Source organism: Diadema antillarum, unplaced genomic scaffold, assembly GCF_040938485.1.
Source record: "Diadema antillarum isolate AM-2024a unplaced genomic scaffold, OU_Dant_1.0 seq00000954_RagTag, whole genome shotgun sequence".
NCBI classification, from domain to species: Eukaryota; Metazoa; Echinodermata; class Echinoidea; order Diadematoida; family Diadematidae; genus Diadema; species Diadema antillarum.
Window position 1 is genome coordinate 134,087 of NW_027271802.1, and position 18,902 is coordinate 152,988.

The 18,902-nt window shown below is 39.9% G+C and overlaps 1 protein-coding gene across 1 annotated transcript in view; it reads left to right on the top strand.

Moving 5' to 3' along the window:
- Nucleotides 1–18,902, top strand: part of LOC139741806 (GDP-mannose 4,6 dehydratase-like) — a 103,487-nt gene that overhangs the window by 44,585 nt on the left and 40,000 nt on the right. The window contains 3 exon segments of the mRNA XM_071652391.1: nucleotides 742–846; nucleotides 6,502–6,629; nucleotides 11,914–12,032. Of these exon segments, the coding sequence (XP_071508492.1) occupies nucleotides 742–846; nucleotides 6,502–6,629; nucleotides 11,914–12,032 (352 nt within the window).

The window sequence follows — 18,902 nt, forward strand, 5'->3', positions numbered from 1 at the left end:
CCAAATAGATCAATAAACCGTCAGAATGTGCACATACGTCGTCGATGTACACATGTCATCCAGATACAAAGGAATGTCAGATCAGGGCAAAGGTCAGGGGGTGATAGTTGACATTTTCGGTACTCTGTACACAACTCTGTGTGCAGCACATGATTGACAGACTGTGCGATGACGTGGGACATTTAATGGAGTCTTTTGACTGTGCACTGCTAATACGAGAAAGAAACTGATAGAAACATGAATAAATACAGAGATGTATTAAAAGCTACGCTGTAGGCCTACAATGTGCATTGAATGGTGGCAAATAAATCCCAAATACATGATTTCATGATTTTTCCAAGACAAAACTTATGTTGCTCAAGCTAGCGTAGGGAAAAAAAACCAAGCATATGATTTTCATAATTTTCCAAGATAAAATTTATGTTGATAGTCTATGGACTTAATTTTGACCTTTAACATATTGAAGCATGAAGACTTCATATGGGAATTTCTCATGATATCAATTATTTTGTATTATAACAAGAGAAAATAACATTAACCCTCTGTGTGTCACATTCATTTCATGTCCATAGGTTTGTGTATAAAATTTGTGCATATTTGACTCACTGACACAGAAAGGATCAAAGAAATCATTTCTTCTAATCAGCAACCAAAGTACACTGGATTTCAGCAAAGGCAGTTGACTTGATTAGCCATGTATTCATGTTTTCCTCTTATTCCTCTCTCTTACCACCACCACAGGAGTGGCGAAGCTCTATGCCTACTGGATCACCATCAACTTTCGGGAGGCCTACAACATGTTCGCCTGCAACGGAATCCTCTTCAACCATGAGAGTCCACGCAGAGGTACAGAGAGATCTCCCATGTATAATTGGTCTTCAACATTACAAAGAAGAAGACAGTGAGATAGATGCAAATTAACATGTTGATATTGTTAGATAGATAGATAGATAGATAGATAGATAGATTGTTAGATAGATAGATAGATAGATAGATAGATAGATAGATAGATTGTTAGATAGATAGATAGATAGATAGATAGATAGATAGATAGATAAATAGATATACCTTGTAGATATAGGTAAGCATCTCCCCTATATAATTTCTTTAGGGATAAGATCTTCAACATTTAAACACACAAGAAGACAGTGAGATAGATACATGTTGATATTGTTAAACAGATAGATAGATAGTTGGGTAGATGAATGTATACACATGTAGATAGATAGAGATATCTCCCCCATATAATCGCAGATAGAAAGATAGATAGAGAGAGAGAGATCTCCCTCGTATAATCATTATGGGTTAAGGTCCTTAACATTCGAACAAACAAGAAGACAGTGAGATAGATACATGCTGATAAAGATACATAGATAGATAGATAGAAAGATACATACATACAGTTTTATATACATACATACATACATACATACATACATACATACATGTAGGTTGGTAGATGTCCATTGTAGATACAACTGTAAATATGTAGATAAGTAGACAGACAGATAACTCTACTAGATACATGTAAATAGATAGAGGGATAAATGGATGGATAGATAGATAGATACAATGTACAATTGTAGATAAATTGATAGATAGATAGATAGATAGATAGATAGATAGATACATGTGTAGATAGGTTGGTAGATGTAGATACACTGTAGATAGAAGTAGGTGGACATAATTGTAGATAGATGAATAGATGGTTAGAGAGATGGATGGCTAAATGGATAGATAGATTGATAGATGAATAGATAGGTAGATGGATGGCTAGACCAACCATCCAATTTCATCCATTCATTGTTATTCTAAGGAATGTAAATGGGGATAAGATCAAGATTCTTTTGTGTTTTTCCTTCTGATTCTTGAACACGATGGATGTAGACTTTCAATTATCAGGAAGTAGGTCAAATCTGAACCAAGTTTGCGTTAGTTTGTGTATGTTAGGATTTGTTTGTTAGCTTGCATGCTTGTTTGATCAACATGCACGTCATGAACAACCAGATGATACTCGGCATTGATGCAGTTAACCACATTGTGACCATTCATTCCCCCCTCGGGGAAAAAAAAAAGACACCAAAAACAAATCAAATCTCATTGCTCATTGTAGCTAGGAGGTAGCATGCACACCAGACACAGAAGACTTAAAACAATGATCAATAAGCCTACATTTGTATCCATTAGAAACTGCCACTCTGCATGATTATGAAAAAACAAAATAAGTTGTAATTTTTCCGTAATGTGATATTGATGGGCATCACAACAGAATGGGTGTAAAACAACCTTGGGACCATTACGAGCCATGAGTGCAGTGACTTGAATATCTGATAAAGATTTATGAGCCATGAACGCTCGGAATTTAAGCCCGTCTGCAATACAGTTTTGCATATATGAATTAATGTGCATGAGCTAGCTTTTTTTATGCATGTTTGATGCATGTATGGCAATCATCCGTGTGAGTGCACAAGTGAGGAGAATTTAATTTATCCTAATTTTATGGTTTTGCCTCGAATGGCAGTGGGAACTCCACCCATTCTTGCTCCTCCAAGTGAAGCACAATGGGAGAATGGTGATTGTCAGAATCATTTTTGGAAGCCATTCTCATGAACATGGGGTGTTTTTTGCCTTCCCCCCCCCCCCCCCCTTGCCCAACTGAGCATTCAGCGACCGCATGTGTGCACAGAACGTGATGAGGTGATGCACGAATGATCTGTGCGTAACGAGAAACGTGCACACAAAATGTGCAGCGGCACTGCACATACAATCCATGTGTGTCGCAAAATAAGGGATGCTCAGAGCCTTGAATATACAGTGTAGTAGCACAAATGTTACAGGGGCAAGCAATTAATATTGACAGTTTAGAAAAGAAAAAAAAAGGCCACACACACATAAAATATGAATAGACTGCGGTGGAAATGGTTAAAATCAGTTGTGTTATTTTAAAGTTGCAAGTAACGAATTGGTAGGCATGACCGACGATGGGGGAGGGGGGGGGGGCGGAGATGAAAGGGGAGAGGAGGGGAGAGGAAGGGGGACTGCTAGTAACACTGGCAGCTTTTTTTGTGTGTGGTGTTGAATGATTTATGGCAAGCTAAAGTGCCAGTGATAACCAATGGGGCTATAAAGTAATTGTAGTGGTTTTTGTGGATAGAGCATCAATAGCATGATGGATATACATTATATGCATGAGTTTTAGCTGGTGCACATTTTATTTCAGTACCATTTCAATTGGGTGACAATTTGGCCAAGATCTAGAGAAAATTCAGTAAATGCTAGTCAGATGATTAGGGAACTAAGTATTCAGTGCAGTATTAAGCTTTATGTAAAGTGCTGTTCACCCACCTTAGATACTATCAAAGTGGAAATTTACATGTGGGTAATTTTTCTCGATCAGGCGGGTAAAAAATGAATTTGGCATGCTTTCATTTCTGCAGAATTGAGATGAAATAATTGTTTTTACATATCAGAGCGAAAATATTTGAGCGGTTTTATTTTTGCAGTGGTTTCATATCTCACGAAATGCGTAAAAAAATTTCTGCACGGTGAAAGTTTCCACTTTTACAGTAGATGTGCAGACAGGCGCAACGCATGTTCAAATGTGATAAAATATGTTTAAGAAATACATCATAGCCATCTCTGCCCAACTACAGATAATCTACTGCCAACAACTCTCAAGGGAATGTTTCCGAAAGTCTCGTATTTTAATGAATTCTAATACTGATTAACATTTTATGTGCCTAGACTACATGTATTAGCTTTCACTTGCCAAGCTTTTTTTTTTTTTTTTAACCAGCATTCAGTAATCCATTGAAACTCAGCCCAGTTATAAATTTAGCAAGCCAACTCAGGTGTAGCAATGTGCCTCAGTCCAACAGGAAGGCCACATGATGACACAATAGGGATTAGGGGGGATTAGGGGGATTAGGTAATCTGTATTCATTGACAGTGAGTGTCCTGACATCCACACCAATCAGTGAAAAAAGCACTCCAGCTTGAGTGCCAATTGCCACACAAAGCATACAATAAGAAGAGTCAAATGCCTCCCCCCCCCCCCCCCCCCAAGGTGGGACTTTAGGCACAAATGCAAGTACAATAGAGTATGTTTTTCCTTTTCTTTTGTAATACCCTTAAGCAGGCACTTACAACTTTAATGTGTAGTAATCCAGGCTTCCTTGCCTCTCATTCATAATGAATGAGAGATTTAGGCAGAGTTAGCAGGCCTGGCTAGTGCTGGAGTTACGGACTGTGTCATTTACTGATCTTCCTCAGGGAAAGTGTTCTACAAGTGTGTACCTCTCAGAGTAAATCTGTTTTTACATGGAGTTTTTGAACTGTATGGCCATAAATTTCATCAACTAAATGTGGTTATGAAAGGTTTTTTTTTTTAATATATAGTTTAGTTATTCACCAGTCAGCCATTGGATAAACATAATCATGCAATAGGGAATCATTTAGGATATTCTCCCATAGGCAGATAATACTTAAATATTTGTAGATGTTCTCCCACAACAGAATATGTTTGTGTAAGCATATAAAGGAAATAGCAAACAAGGGAAAGCAGTGCATCATACAATGAGGTTATGCAGTTTTGGGCATCCGCGGCCTGCATAATTCAACTGTGGGCTTTGGGCTCGTTGGTGATGCAGTGAAAATTGCGATCAAGGAAAATTCAAATGAAGTTAACCCATTAGTAACTGAACCGCCCGAAACCGCCCATCAGATTACTCCCTAGATTGTCCAAAACTGCCCGTCCACTTTTTTTTTTAATACAAATTTGATGCTTTACTATTTTTATTGTTTTCTTATAGAATATATAATTACGTAATTTGAAAGTGGTCAAAGGTCAACTAAAGTATGTCAGAATTATTTCTGTGACACATAAGTCTCTTGGTAAAGTCTTAGCAGGCTTTCAAATAAACATAACTTATAATAGACAAAAATAAGCATGCAGTGATCTAGTTTGCATTGAGAGTAATATTGTTATACCTTCCAGGGAATAATAGGCCATTATGTACAGAATCTTCTTTTGATAAAGGGCTATAGGCATCTGTCACTCTCAAAGTAATTCAACTAAACCTATGCACAATTAAGTAGAACAGATGATGAATTTTGTTTTAGGGCACATACTGCATGTAATATTCTATCCTTTTTTGGTAAGAACATCATGCATATCAGAGATGCTATACATTGTAAAGTCTGTCTCAGTGCTTATATCCTCCTGCATCAATAGCATTGCAATTTCCCAACCCTTTGGATCAGCCATTCTTTATGTTCTTTCCCATACCAGTCATCATTTATCATTATATGTTTGTTTGTTTGTTTGTTTTGATGGTTGTAAAGCGCTTTGAAACATATTGTATTAATCACTAAATAAATATTTCATATTATCATATTATTATTATTATTTATATGTACACATTCAATTCCCCCATACATAATTATCAGTTGAAACGAATTTCCATCAAAACTTTTCTGTTTGGGGAGCAATGAAAAGCAAGTCACAACTATGGTACAACTTTTTTTTTTTTTCCTGTGGCATACCATTCACATAAATTGTATGGTGCCCATAGAATTAAAGTCTGCAGCCAGACGATTTCTGCACAGCAAGTAATGGATTATATGGAAAGAAAAAAAAAAGACACATAACAAATATATACTCAGATGTGTGAGAGTTAGAGGAACTCAGTATATTGGTAAGTGGGCAAGGCTCTTCAGCGTGAAAGCCTGTGCTCAATTCGGTGTCTCTAATGAGCACAGTGTACCTGGGAGTGCAAGGGTAATGATGACAGGGGCACGTGGATGAATATTGTTCTCACTGAAGAGGCCACCCTAGGTAAAAATGAGACCATATTGGTTTTAATGTTCCGCCAATGCAGATGTTTTATATTGTCATATACTTCATGGTTTTGATTTTCTGTCTTTCACTACAGACTAGCTGTCCAGTCCCCTTGATTTTTCAGGAGGCTCCAATTAAAGGCCCGGTACTGCAGAGATTCATGGGTGGCCTAATTCATTCACTGCCCACCGGGGTACATTAAAAAACCACAAATACAACGTAGTACTAGTCAGCTAATTACATGTACAGTGCCTCGAAGCGTAGCTCATCAGTTAATGGTCATCTCCAGCTGCATGTGTACTTCATAGAGATCAGGGATAAAGTTAGTACAGATAATTTGTTATGGGATTCTTGAATGTATTCACATCGGGCCAGCCTTGCCACTTCATGGTATCCTGAAGCTACTCGGTCGTTAAACTTAAAGATACATGTGTCTCTTCACTTCCTGACAGAAGAATGTAATAGTCTCCTGGATTGGGAAATTACTTTTGCCTGCTGAGATGCAGGAAACACAAATAAATCTCCCCGTCTGTGCTTAAGAATCTCCCTGATCGTGATGTACAGGTGAAATGTTGATCATCTTGTTACCAGTGTCCTTTTAAAATTTTTCTTTTTCTTTCTTTTTGTGTGTGTGCATTTTTGTGTTCTCTGTGTCTTTTTAGGAGAGACGTTCGTTACGAGGAAAATCACGCGAGCCGTGGCAAAGATCTCGTTGGGTCAGCAGGAGGAGCTGCAGCTGGGTAACCTGGACGCGCAGAGAGACTGGGGCCACGCCCGCGACTACGTGGAGGTGAGAGGGACACGCCTAGCAACGCGGGAATGGGGCGGAGATGTTGTCTCCAAAATCCCATCTCTGTTTTTTGGTGACATTACAGTAACACAAAAGCAGAAAACACTGAAGGGAGGGTAGAGTAAATCATGCTAGAATGTTTAATAGGGAGAAAGGTATCACATGATACAATGTATGTCATAAGATGATGAAGCAGATTCTAATCAAATGATTGGTTGCATACATGTGATCGGGCATTTGTTTTGATTACCACTTAATTTTGCACTTGACCGGTCATTAGTAGAGTATAATGACCGGTCAATTGCACTCCCACGTTATGATGATGATTGGATGAGATGTCATCATCTTATTTACTCACGATGAGGGCGCTCTATCAAATGACAGTGATCTGCTTCATCATTTTATAAAGCAAATATTACCCATCATTTTGTTGGTACATTAGGATAAATTTCCCACACTCAGTACCTTGGAAATAGTCCAAACACCCTCGGCTGTCGCCTCAGGCATGTTAGACTATTGCAAAGGTACATTTTACTTTATGCAGGTTATTTTTACTAATGTCTTCACTGATGCACATTATTTGTATATCATTTCTCCCACCCCACCCCCACCCCCCACCCCAACTCCTTGGAGTCAAATAGGAGATGAAGACTTTGGATGTTTTGTCGGCATCAAACATACACGCTGTTGTGTGATACCCATTTTGAAAAATTGCAAAGAGAAAGGCATCTAACACGAGACAGAGCAAGTTCATCTTCAACTTTGCATGAAATGAAGAGAGGTGTACAATAAAAGAGTACCAGTCCTTCTCTGGAAGCAGGATAGGACATGAAGAAGGCTTATAACTGGACCAGGATATAGGCCTATCATTATTATTATGTATTCAAGTTTTCCAAAGAAGTGGCTAGGAGGAAAGGATTACATTTTCTAGCATTTTAAGCCCCTTGAGGACTAGTCCCAAGACAATTAACTTTAGGGTTTGGGTAAAGGGGTTGTGATAGGGTTTTAGCTTTAGTCTGATGTGAGGATTAGGATTAGGGTTATGTTTGTGGGTAGAATTTATGTTTGGCATACAATTGTAGGTGTAATGAGCAGATAGTTCATGGGAGCAATTGTCACAGCAGCAAAAGTCATGGAGCCCCCCCAAGTACGATGTATACTTGGGCAGGTGTCTATGGGAAATGTGTGTTACCAGTATACCAAAATCAGCTTGTCCTCAATGGGTTAAGTTACCTGTAGCTGCTGTACATGCCTAGTGATGATGTGTCAAAGAATATAGAAAGAGGGCGATATCTTTGGTGATTATTCACTAAGCATCATTGGTTTATACTGTTGAATTCAGTCAGTCAGTGCATGATGTCAATGCTCCAGAGACAGCTCGGCAGAGTGAATCAGGCACCAACAGCAACCCTGAAAGGTAACAGCGCTCATTATGGGGTTCGGGGGGGGGGGGGGGGGGGGGGGGGGGGGGGAGGAAGGAGGGGAATGAGGAAATGTGGGGATTTCTGGTTAGAGATGAGTTTATAGAGGCATAGAAACATTACATAATCACACCGAGACTGTTGGTGTGATGAACTTTATCAATAACAACACCCTGTTATAGAGCATCATTATTTGCAGTATCTACTTGAGACACCTATGGAGAAAATCTACTAAATGCACGCACTTCACCACAGATAAGGTATTCAATCTCAGACAGCTCTCCCCTCATTTCATCTAGTGATTTGGTTGGTGTAATGACTATCACACCAGCGTCTCGCCCTTTTGATCACAGACGAACGTACACTGTACCTCTCAACGGGAAACCGAGAGCTAGAAATTGCCATCGTGACGTAATCATTATAGCGCCCCCACATGCAATAGCGCCGAATCTAGTGGCAAACCACCGCATAGATAGGGGAATATTAAAAGGAAACGCGAAGCCCGTCGGTGGTCAGCTGTGCTTCATGACACCAGTGAATGTAGTGTGATCCAACGTTACGCACATGCTATTCAGAAAAGCTAGTGGGAAATTACAGAATGACGATTGCAAACAAGGACTACGGAGGTCGAGGGAATGTGTTTACTGCAAGTTCAAGGAGGAACTGATTGGTGAAGTATCTGTTTCTTCATTCTTTTTCCTTCTTATTCTGGAGGCAGTCATTCCAGGTTTGACCGGTATCCTTTGATGAGGAAGTGATTAACTCAACATGTATGATCCTGCATGTTTGTCCTTTCTGTGCCAGAAAATAATTTGAGGCTTAGTATTATTTCGGCATAATTTTTGTTGTTGTAAGTGTAAGGTTGCACAAATTGTATTCTGTTGAACTAGTGACCTTGTGTGTTTTGGGAAGGGGAACAAATTGACATCTTATTTTGTTGCAATACTTATCCTTAGAAATGAGAGGAATTACATTGGGATAGACAACCCTGTCTACAGATAGAAAGTGAACCATTGAAGTCATTACTATGCATTTGGCAAGCAGTGCTACTTTGTAGATGGGCAAAAGGACCAATATCCAGTCCGACCTGTGACCCAGAAAATGTGAGACACGCCTGTCGCAGAGATGTCGTAAGAATGACAGTTGGGGAGACATTGCGAAATTCAGATGCCAGTGACTCGTGCGAAACCGAGAGATTGTGACTTGTTTTGAAAGTTATCGTGGATGAAGTTTAAATTTAGGATGCCATTGAGAGGATCTCGTGTTTCGATGCATTCCCACTCTTTCATAACTGCAGTTATTTTGAGCCATTCTCCTTGAGGACTCGGTTTACAGACTAATAGATTGTGACGCGCTCCCACGTGGAGTTATTTTGGGATACATAACTGTTGTTTGTGTACTTCTCCTTCTCTCCACATTGCAGTGCTATTTTTACGTCATTCAAGAATTTCCCTCTTTAAAAGAGAAAGAATGCTTGCATCATGCGCGACAACTTCTTGTTTCAGTTTTGACAACGTTTGTCAATTACACATTTTGCATTGTATTACAAGTGCATATGACTAGAAGTATCATCGAAAGATATTGTCATGTGACTTTATCTGCCCGCCTCTTCCGATTTTGAAGTTGCTAGACTCGACCCGAGTCCCACTAAGTGCAATTTGATTTCATCACGGGTGAATTATATAGAGTACCACTGGTGTACAAAAAATAGTGTATGGTCATAAAGGCAAAATTTTGTTCTGGTGCACGTTAATGAAGACCATTCACTATTTGTTCAATACAAGCACCTCTCGTGTCCACAGGCATTGTCCGAGCCAATGCCCGAATGTGATGACAGCCACTGCTTGGGTCAAGGCAAATGGGAAACTTGGAGTCAGAGGAAGAGCATTGTCGATGGGAGTTAATGTACACGGATATTGACGTCATCTTGAGCGATTCCGAAACTGCTTGACGGCATTTGTATGCTTGGCAGCGAAGCACGCAGCGGTACTTGTCGTGTATGTGCTATAGCGAAAGAGCAGGTCAACCAATGGGGTGGCACAAACGTTTTTAGGTGTTTTATCATTTAGGAGAGCTTGTTACGGCTCAAGCACTATGTGTGATAGTGAATGCAGTCTATTTGTGATATTGTTTCCATATAGACATACATTTGTAGTAGGATCGTTTCATGGAGAATGTGTTCGAGTGTAAATGCCATAGCCTTGTAACTGAAGGTTAGGGGTTCAAACCCTGGGCTGGCTCTAGTTTTTCTTTCTCTCTGTCTTTGACTATCAATATTGAATACAAATCAAATGAAGGTTCTTTTTTATGAACAGCCTCAGCAACAAAACAAAACAGAGCAAAACAAAATATTCTCCCTCCCTTTTAGATTATTTTGAATTAATCCCCCCCCCCCCCCCCGCAAAATACTGGTTAGTGATAAGGTCAGAGTAAAGATTAAAGATTAGGGTTAGGGTTAGGTTTAGAGTTGGTGTTCGGGTTAGGGTTGGGATTAGGTTCAAGATTAGGGTTAGGGTCAGGGGAAGGGTCTGGGGTAATTGCTTGGGGGTAATTGCCTTAGACCCCTCATACCACTTCCAGGCAGACAACTACTGGTTATGGCATACACTGTAATTTTGAGATTGGCATGCCCCTGTAATTGGCAGGACATCCACGTAAGATGTCACAACAAATTCCAGTCCCTTTCTCTTACATGTGCAGCAATACCTTGATATTATGCAAGCAGATATTTGGGGACATTGAGTGGACAAAATACACATATCACAGTGATACTGCGAGTGCATGCGCCTGTGATGTACGTTGTTTCTAATATGACTTCAACTGAGGTGGTGATACGAAATGTTTTACAGAAATTCATCTCTCCCATGATGTCTTTTTTGTCAAAGATATTTTATTGCAAATGCTGTGCCCCTTAATCATGTCAGGTGTACACACACACACACACACACGCATGCACACACACACATACACACACTCAATTGTACAACTTTTCTGACTTTAGGCAACTAGAGTGAGTTGAGGCAGAAAATCTGCTTCATAATCATTTGTCGATGCATGCCATGCATTGTTTTTCATTAACAGCTTATATTTCATTCTATATGCCTCATTTAATGAATTAATCGATTCTGATTGGTCCAAAGTGTAGTAAATTTTGCAATACTGCCTAGCAGTTATCTGTTAGTTTTTCAAGATGTGCATACATGATGTGTAAGTTGATCTTGTAACAATCGCAAACAGGAGAAAACTGACCAGAAATGAATATGATTTATCAAGTGAAAAAAATGAGCAAATAGCTTCTGACCATCTGAGCATTGAGAATTTAGGGTTTCTGGGACAAACACTGAACTAGGGCTTTCTATAGTTCAGTCGGTAGAGCACCGGGCTAGCATCCGGAGGTCTCGGGATCGAATCCAGATGGAATCCCATTTTCTTTGCTCATTTTTTGACTTAATAAGTTTATCTTGCACACGTACACATGTATCTACACGCTGTATACATGTACAACGTATATGTGCATTCTGAAATGATACTTATTAATGTCATTATGTTTTCTGTAAAATTCAGTGGGATGTGGTACATTGTATCTAAAGCAAATATTGACTGCTTTCTTTTGGGTCATGGTTAAAACTATTTGCCCTCTGTGATTTCTCAATAGTGCTATAAATGCCCTTCAACTTCATTTCGGAGCATATCACTGTTGAGAAATCGCCTCCGGGCAAATAGTTTTAACCATGTCCCTCGAAGCAGTCAATATTTGTACCTGGTTGCACTCGGGGATGTTTCAATATAATGTAGGCTTTACATTCATTTCTCCATTTTGTCTTTTTCTCCTTCCGCATTGCTCCCTCGATGCCGACTTGAAGGCTATGTGGTTGATGCTCCAGCAACCAGAACCGGAGGACTTCGTCATAGCAACCAACGCCGTCCACTCCGTGAGGGAGTTTGTGGTATCTGCATTCAGGAACATTGGAGTTGACATTGTGTGAGTAATGATGGCGAAGAGGGAGGGGAGGGGGAAAAAGGGAAGAGGAGGAGAACAGGCAGGAGGAGAAGAGGGAGGAGAAAGGGGTGGGGGGGGGGAATGAGAAGCAAGAGGGGAGGTGGAGGAAGAAGAGGAAAATGAGGTGGGTGGAGGAGGAGGGAAGAGAGATTGGAAGAGAGGGTAGAAGAAGAGCAGGAGGGAAAATATAGGAAGAAGAAACAAAGAAAATCCAATTAATATGTGTGTTAACCCATTGAGGACAGACTGATTTTGCTACAACACGCATTTCCCATAGACACCTGCCCAAGTAAACTTGGGACTCATCCTCAACGGGTTAAATATAAACAAAAAATTAGCATACAGTAGACACATACCATCACTCCCTGAATGGTAGTATTATTTGTACACATACATATAGTAATTCTCTGCTTGTTTAAAGGAGACCTCCAGATGATTTGCATGCGAGTTTGCATGTGAGCGTCTGTGAATAGGTTGTTCTGGGTGTGGGTTTCAGAATTTATAGGACTTGGAATGAGGAGTAAAGAATGTTGTCAAAATTCTTAACAAATCACAGTGAACAAGGATGATGACATAAGGGTGCATCTCAAGGGAGGAAACTTTGCCACGACTGCAGCGGCTGGTCAGTCGCTGCAACTTGTGCAACTTTAGAGACAAAAACTGGCTTGCAATCTCACCAAGGAGACTCTGGGGTAACAGTCCTCAGAGATGCCTCCAAGTAAAATAATAATTTTGAATGCTGAATCCAAATCTCGTTGATGCAACTCTTGCATCATTGAGATTTTTGAGATATTCAAGACGTCTGTCAAAATGGACATAAAAAATCTTTAATATCTCAAAATCATCAAGATTCAAGAGTTACATCGTCCAGATTCGGATTCTGCGCCCCCAAATTAGGGTAAAACCATTAAAAAAAATCATCAGGCGGATGTTAAAACAAGGTTAGGCCCACAATCTGACTTTGGCACCCAGACATTGTAGTATCGGTTTATCTGCTTTAATAAGGACCTCAATAAATTCCACAAATCCTTACATGGTGCTATCAATTTATGTACAAAATAGTACTACAGCTATGCATGATGTAAAATGCTATACAAATTGTCGGGAATGTCCTTTTCAGAGTTCTAGATCAACCTAGGATTTGACACTGTGCTCCTCAAGACTTTTTTTTTTCAGTTCTTCCTTATCATTCCTGTATTATGCAATACACACAGAGTGCTTTCTCCCATGCTGTTATGCAATATTTACCCCAGAGCACTGTGGCATCACTAATCTCTTAAGCCTTCCTGGCCTATCAGGGAGACTGAATGTGAGGATTAGTAGACAGAAGTAATGACTATGTCTGGCCTGGGCTGGAGTTGGGTATTGTCCCTTTCTACTCCATTCAAACATGGCACTTAAGCCCTTTTTACACTTGTGTTTCTTAACCCCAGACTTTCTCTGACCCAGGACTCTCGTTAGTCCCATACCAATTTTTTCAGCTTTTTACACTGGCCAATTAGTCCCGTACTATCTCTTGTCCGGGGCTAAGGAGAAAACTGACCTTTTTACACTCGTATTTCTTAGCCCCGGACTTTCCAAACCACATGAATATTCATGATTACGCTGTGCACTGTACACGTACATGCACGCACTGGCAGCACTTGATTACCTCGTTTCTGATTGGTCAGTGGGGGTCAGACTTCGTCTCCGTCGCTTAGCCACGGATTATTTTTTCGTTCTGTTTACACTCACTTGCTTGGCACCGCAATTGCGGTGCTAACCCTGCTATTTTGCAGGGCCAGATAGTACCGGACTATCGGTGGGGCTAGCCCACTTTGGCAAAAACGAGTGTAAACAGAAAGTGGGCTAAGGATAATCCCGTACATTGTACCAACGGTGGGGCTAAGGCCCCCCCTTAGCCCCACTGTTGGTATGGGACTAAGCAAAAATTTACAAGTGTAAAAAGCCCGTATGAAAAGGAATCTGATCTTACCCACAGACTTTTTTATTTTCCCTGTGATGCCTATCGACGAGATGAGGCAGTGAAGTGGCATGGTCAGTAGTATATCTGCCTTGCCAATCAAATGGCTCAGGTTCGAAGCCCAGTGAGTCTTGCTGAGCAATGTTGAGTGTTATCATGCCTTCCCCTCCAGTAAGAGGCAAAACACTCTCTCCCTCGGATGGGAGGACATTAGATGTAACCCTGCATCACAAAACCAGCAAAAAGCCGCCAGACATTGATTTCTACTTGAGGGCAGATTTTGAAAGAGCAGACTCTAAGCTTTAAAATGATGTGTGACTCAATACAAATGGACTCTGGTAACCTACAATACCTAGATATTGGAAAGAAAGCTCACGCTCTGGAAAAGTGTGAACTGTGAAAAGAGGCTCGGAAGTACAGTCTATTCAAGTGCTTAATCCTTACCAAACCAGGGTGCTACCTGCATGACCTGTGCAATGAATGGGTCAAAAACAGGATATAGACACCCGCAGCAACAACAATGAAGGGATTATCAGATTAAACTGAAATTGAGCAGGCTCTATAAACACATTCTGCCCATGATTAGTCCCAACTTTCAAAGCAGTAGCAATTATCCTTTCAAAAGTTATTAGAATTGAAAGTGAAGAGTATGCATAGGATTTTCAAGAAATGAAAAGGGGCCTCTAAGACATACCTGATCTCACTACTTGACAAAAAAGGGTTGTAGAAAAACTGCTGAAAACACACTTTCCCATTCATTTTACAATCCCAAACTTAGGAATGATGTAGAAGGATGGCTCTTTCAGAAAATATGAAAAACTCAAGATTGATTCGGTTGACCTGTTTCACCTTTTCTTGAGTCCTCACGTAAAATTAAGGGGTGCGACTTTTTTGTTGGTGTTGTAATGCACGGTCACAAATGGAGGTCCCATGTGTTACAGAGTAACAACCCACAAACGTTAACGATCTTATTTCATTCATTCATCATAAAGAGCAGGGTGCATATCCAGTGAAGTGGTCCACCCCCAAACACACACAGTACACACAACTCGTCCCCGTAGAAGACCAGCAGCACAATAGCAGTGCACCCAAATATTGGTTAACCCGTTGAGGACGGTTTGATTTTGCTACAACACGCATTTCCCATAGACGCTTGCCCGAGTATACTCGGAACTGGTCCTCAACGGGTTAACCAGCCAGCTTGTTTTGTCTGTATGTGCCAATTTATCCCAGTAGTACAGATTTGACAAACCTGTATGCTGAAAATGATGTTTTAATGTCTCTCCAAGGGAATGTTAAGATGTTGTTTTGGTTTGTATTGTTTGTTTGTTTTTTTAATCCTTTGAGTGCAGATTGGCACATAAAACCCCATAGCATTGTACACACTGTCCAAAGTCCCCGGCACAAAAAAGGTTAAGTGAGTATGATTTAAGGAAGCCAGTAAATCTTAAATCACCTCCTTGTGGACCAAGTTTGTATTTTGGATCACAAATATACTAAGATTTTAATTTGAGGTTCAATTTGTTTTACTTGGCTACTGGAGAAGCAGTGAATACTTGCAAGGAAACAGCTATGGGAAGTCCCTTCTGAAGGACTAGGTGATGAGGATAAAGTGCCATACCTGGGGGAACCACTGCTGCTGCCAGGGGACTTGAACCAGGGACCTTGTGATTAATAGTCCATGGTCTTGTCCAATGAGCCACTATAGCACTTGCACCTGCTGTCTTTTAACCCTGTTCTAACTGGGCTATTTGAGACCAAGTTTTTACTGGGGGGTTTCCCCCCCCCCCCCCCCCCTCTAGATCTCGGCCACCGATGAGACAATCGCTGCAAAATTTTGCGCGAACATAGAGGCGGATGTCAACTACAAGATTATATGGTCATACAGTATACAGTAGAAAATGTTGATTTTCTATCTTACGTAGATTAATTGTACAGATGTAAGCATGAAATCATATTTTCACCTGTAACTTCGTTAAAAAGACTGAAGGATTGCTAAATTTTTGTGTAAAAATTCCTCAAGACACATCAAACAATTTTCGTGTGAAACGATAGCACAATAAGAATTAATTTCTTTTTGTTTTTTATTGTTTTGTTAATTTCTGATATACATTATTTTGCTTTTTCAACTTTTTGTTTGCTATTGTGTTTTGCCAAAATTATCATTAGAATTCTATTCTATCTACATTAGAATTTCAATGATTAAAGTTAAAATAATCTATTTTACATGTATATCAATTTAACAAAAAACACAATTTGCATTGGATTTGCACACAATATCACAAATTTGAGCTGTTTTTGGGTTGACATGCATATGCAAAGCATTACCTAATTTCAAAACGGTATACCCGGACGTCGCAAATTTGTCCTAAAAATATGCAGCAGACTTCAATGAAAAAATCATGAAATGGCACAGCAAAATCTTTGCACGTTGCGGAATCATGGCGGGAAATGTCGGGGGAGGGGGTCATTTTGACCCCCCCCCCCCCCCCCCAGTTAAGATAGGGTTAAAAGACATACTGAAGAAGAAAAAAAATGGAAATGAAAATCTAAACATGACTTCATACCAAATTCATATCTGTTTTACATCTATGATAGGGAACAAGATTATTTGGGAGATATGAGTTTTCATCACTTTATCTCTTTCTGTACAAATGCAAATTTGTAAGATTGCAACTGCTGATCAAAATTTTTAACAAACATGTCAGATATAGAAAGGAACCATCCGACATGTTTGTTAAAAATGAAGATCAGCAGTTGCGATCTTACAAAATTTCAATTTGAAGAGGACTCATACTCCCTATATCTTCACTCCTCTGTTTAACCCACTGAAGACAAGTCGAAACTACTTGGGTAGGTGTCTATGGGAAATGCATGTTATAGCAAAATCAGTCCGTCCTCAACGGGTTAATAATCTCTTGCTTTCAACAAGATGATTAATTGTTTCACTGCCGAATTTCCTTATCACACCAGTAGCCCCCAGTTGTCACGAACAGAACTGATCGAGAAGGAGTTCACTAGCCACAAATATTGACGCTTAAAGGCATAATAATAAATCAATCAAATAAATCAAATCAAATCAAATCAAATAATTTACCATTTGCAGATGAAACAAAAACCCAGCAGTAGTGCTTCAAAATAGTTTTGAAATGTGAGTTAGGGATAGAAACAACCAATGCAAAAATTCGAAGCAGTATAATCGATGTTAAGTATTGTTAAATATACAAAATGTGAACAATAGTTATAATGATAATATTTCCAGATTAAACCGTCTACAGTTATGGTTTATTGAGAAAAATAGTGATATCTCCTTATATTTTAGGCTTTATTGCGAACATTTCATATGGTAGGATGTTTTGTGATACAACTGACCTGCACATATGCATCAAATGTGATATCTTGAACATTTTTAAAAGCACTGCTCCCAAAGGTTAACTGGACCTTTAATAAGAAAGTCAGACTGGGTACATACAGCGTAATGCCTGCTTTAGCCAGGTTGAGGGGTAAAGCTATCCCTGTTGACACCACTGAATCCTATGCTGACTGCACGCCAAGTCATCACTAGCTATATTACCTATGTGTTGGGTGTTACTAGCAAGATTGTTGCACTTGCGATCGCGAGTTTATTATGTCGCGCGAGCACACAGGATAACTAGATGATGGTTTCTCAAGTGTGCAAGTTCTCAGGTGGACATTGGAGAGTTATGCTGTTATTAAAAACAACATCCTCATTCTGTCCACAACACGGTACATGAGACCACGACCGTTTTCACACGAGGGGAGAACATGTCAATTGAATGACGATTCCAGTGTTGCATCTCTGGAATCGTGATTCTAATGATGCGTTTGGGCCGTGTGTTCGCAAACTGAATTCATGGAGGGTAATTTGAATCGCACAATTCAAATGACAGTCCGGAGGTGTTTTACAGTGACAATTCTCCCAAATGATGGAACAAAACAGTCGTGTGCATAGATTGATCTCCAAGTCTTGTTTTGGGGGGCGAAGCTTACGGTGACCTTTCAACCACCTCCGCTGAAAGAACTGTGCCGTATCGTGAGTGGTGGCCAAGCCTGATTTTTGGTATCATTCAATTTAAATGCAGTCTGTATGAATGTTGAATTTGTGCATGGAAGTCTTTTAACCTACCTCTTCATGAAAGAAAGGATGAAAACCCGAAGAAACACTGCCATCATTAAAGTCAGAGTCTACACGTGTGCACTGCTACTTCTTGTTCGTGAGTCCTGCCAAACAGTAAAGAGAGAAATTCAAAGTGCATGGTATTTACCGCTCGTATGGCTTCAAGAGCTCTGTTCAAAAGTGATTGATTGGTACCCAGAAAGAAGCCACGCCACCTCCTCTCCTTTGCTCTGAAATACAAAACCACAAAATCTGCAAAGCCTTCCTCTTTTGTGTGTACAGATGATACTTCTAATAGCGTAATTGTAATTCAGCATTGCAGATAAGTTTCTCCGCACGTGTGAAAATGGCCCAGGATTGAAGGATTTGCCGTAAACTGACAGCCTGATGTTTGTCGTTTGTGGTTGCAAGGAACTCAATGAAAACCAATAACAAAAGATCCCATTACACATGAGACCACACAGCCTGCCCTATAGGTGTGACATGAAGGGTACATTCACCTCAGTCCCCAGAAAGTGCAATATTCTTCCATAATCGTAGGACCACAGCAATTTTTGGAGTCATTAAGTGGTTTAGAGTTTTGCGGAGAGTAGGATATAATTCAGGTAGACATTGAGCTACGAGCCACTGTTTTCATTATCTTTTTCATCCTAAAGCGCTGCGACTAAAATTTAAAAGAGGAGAGTTTATTTTGCTAGAAACTGTCAGAAAATGTGTTCTCTGTGACGAACAAGTCTGTAAATAGAACCCC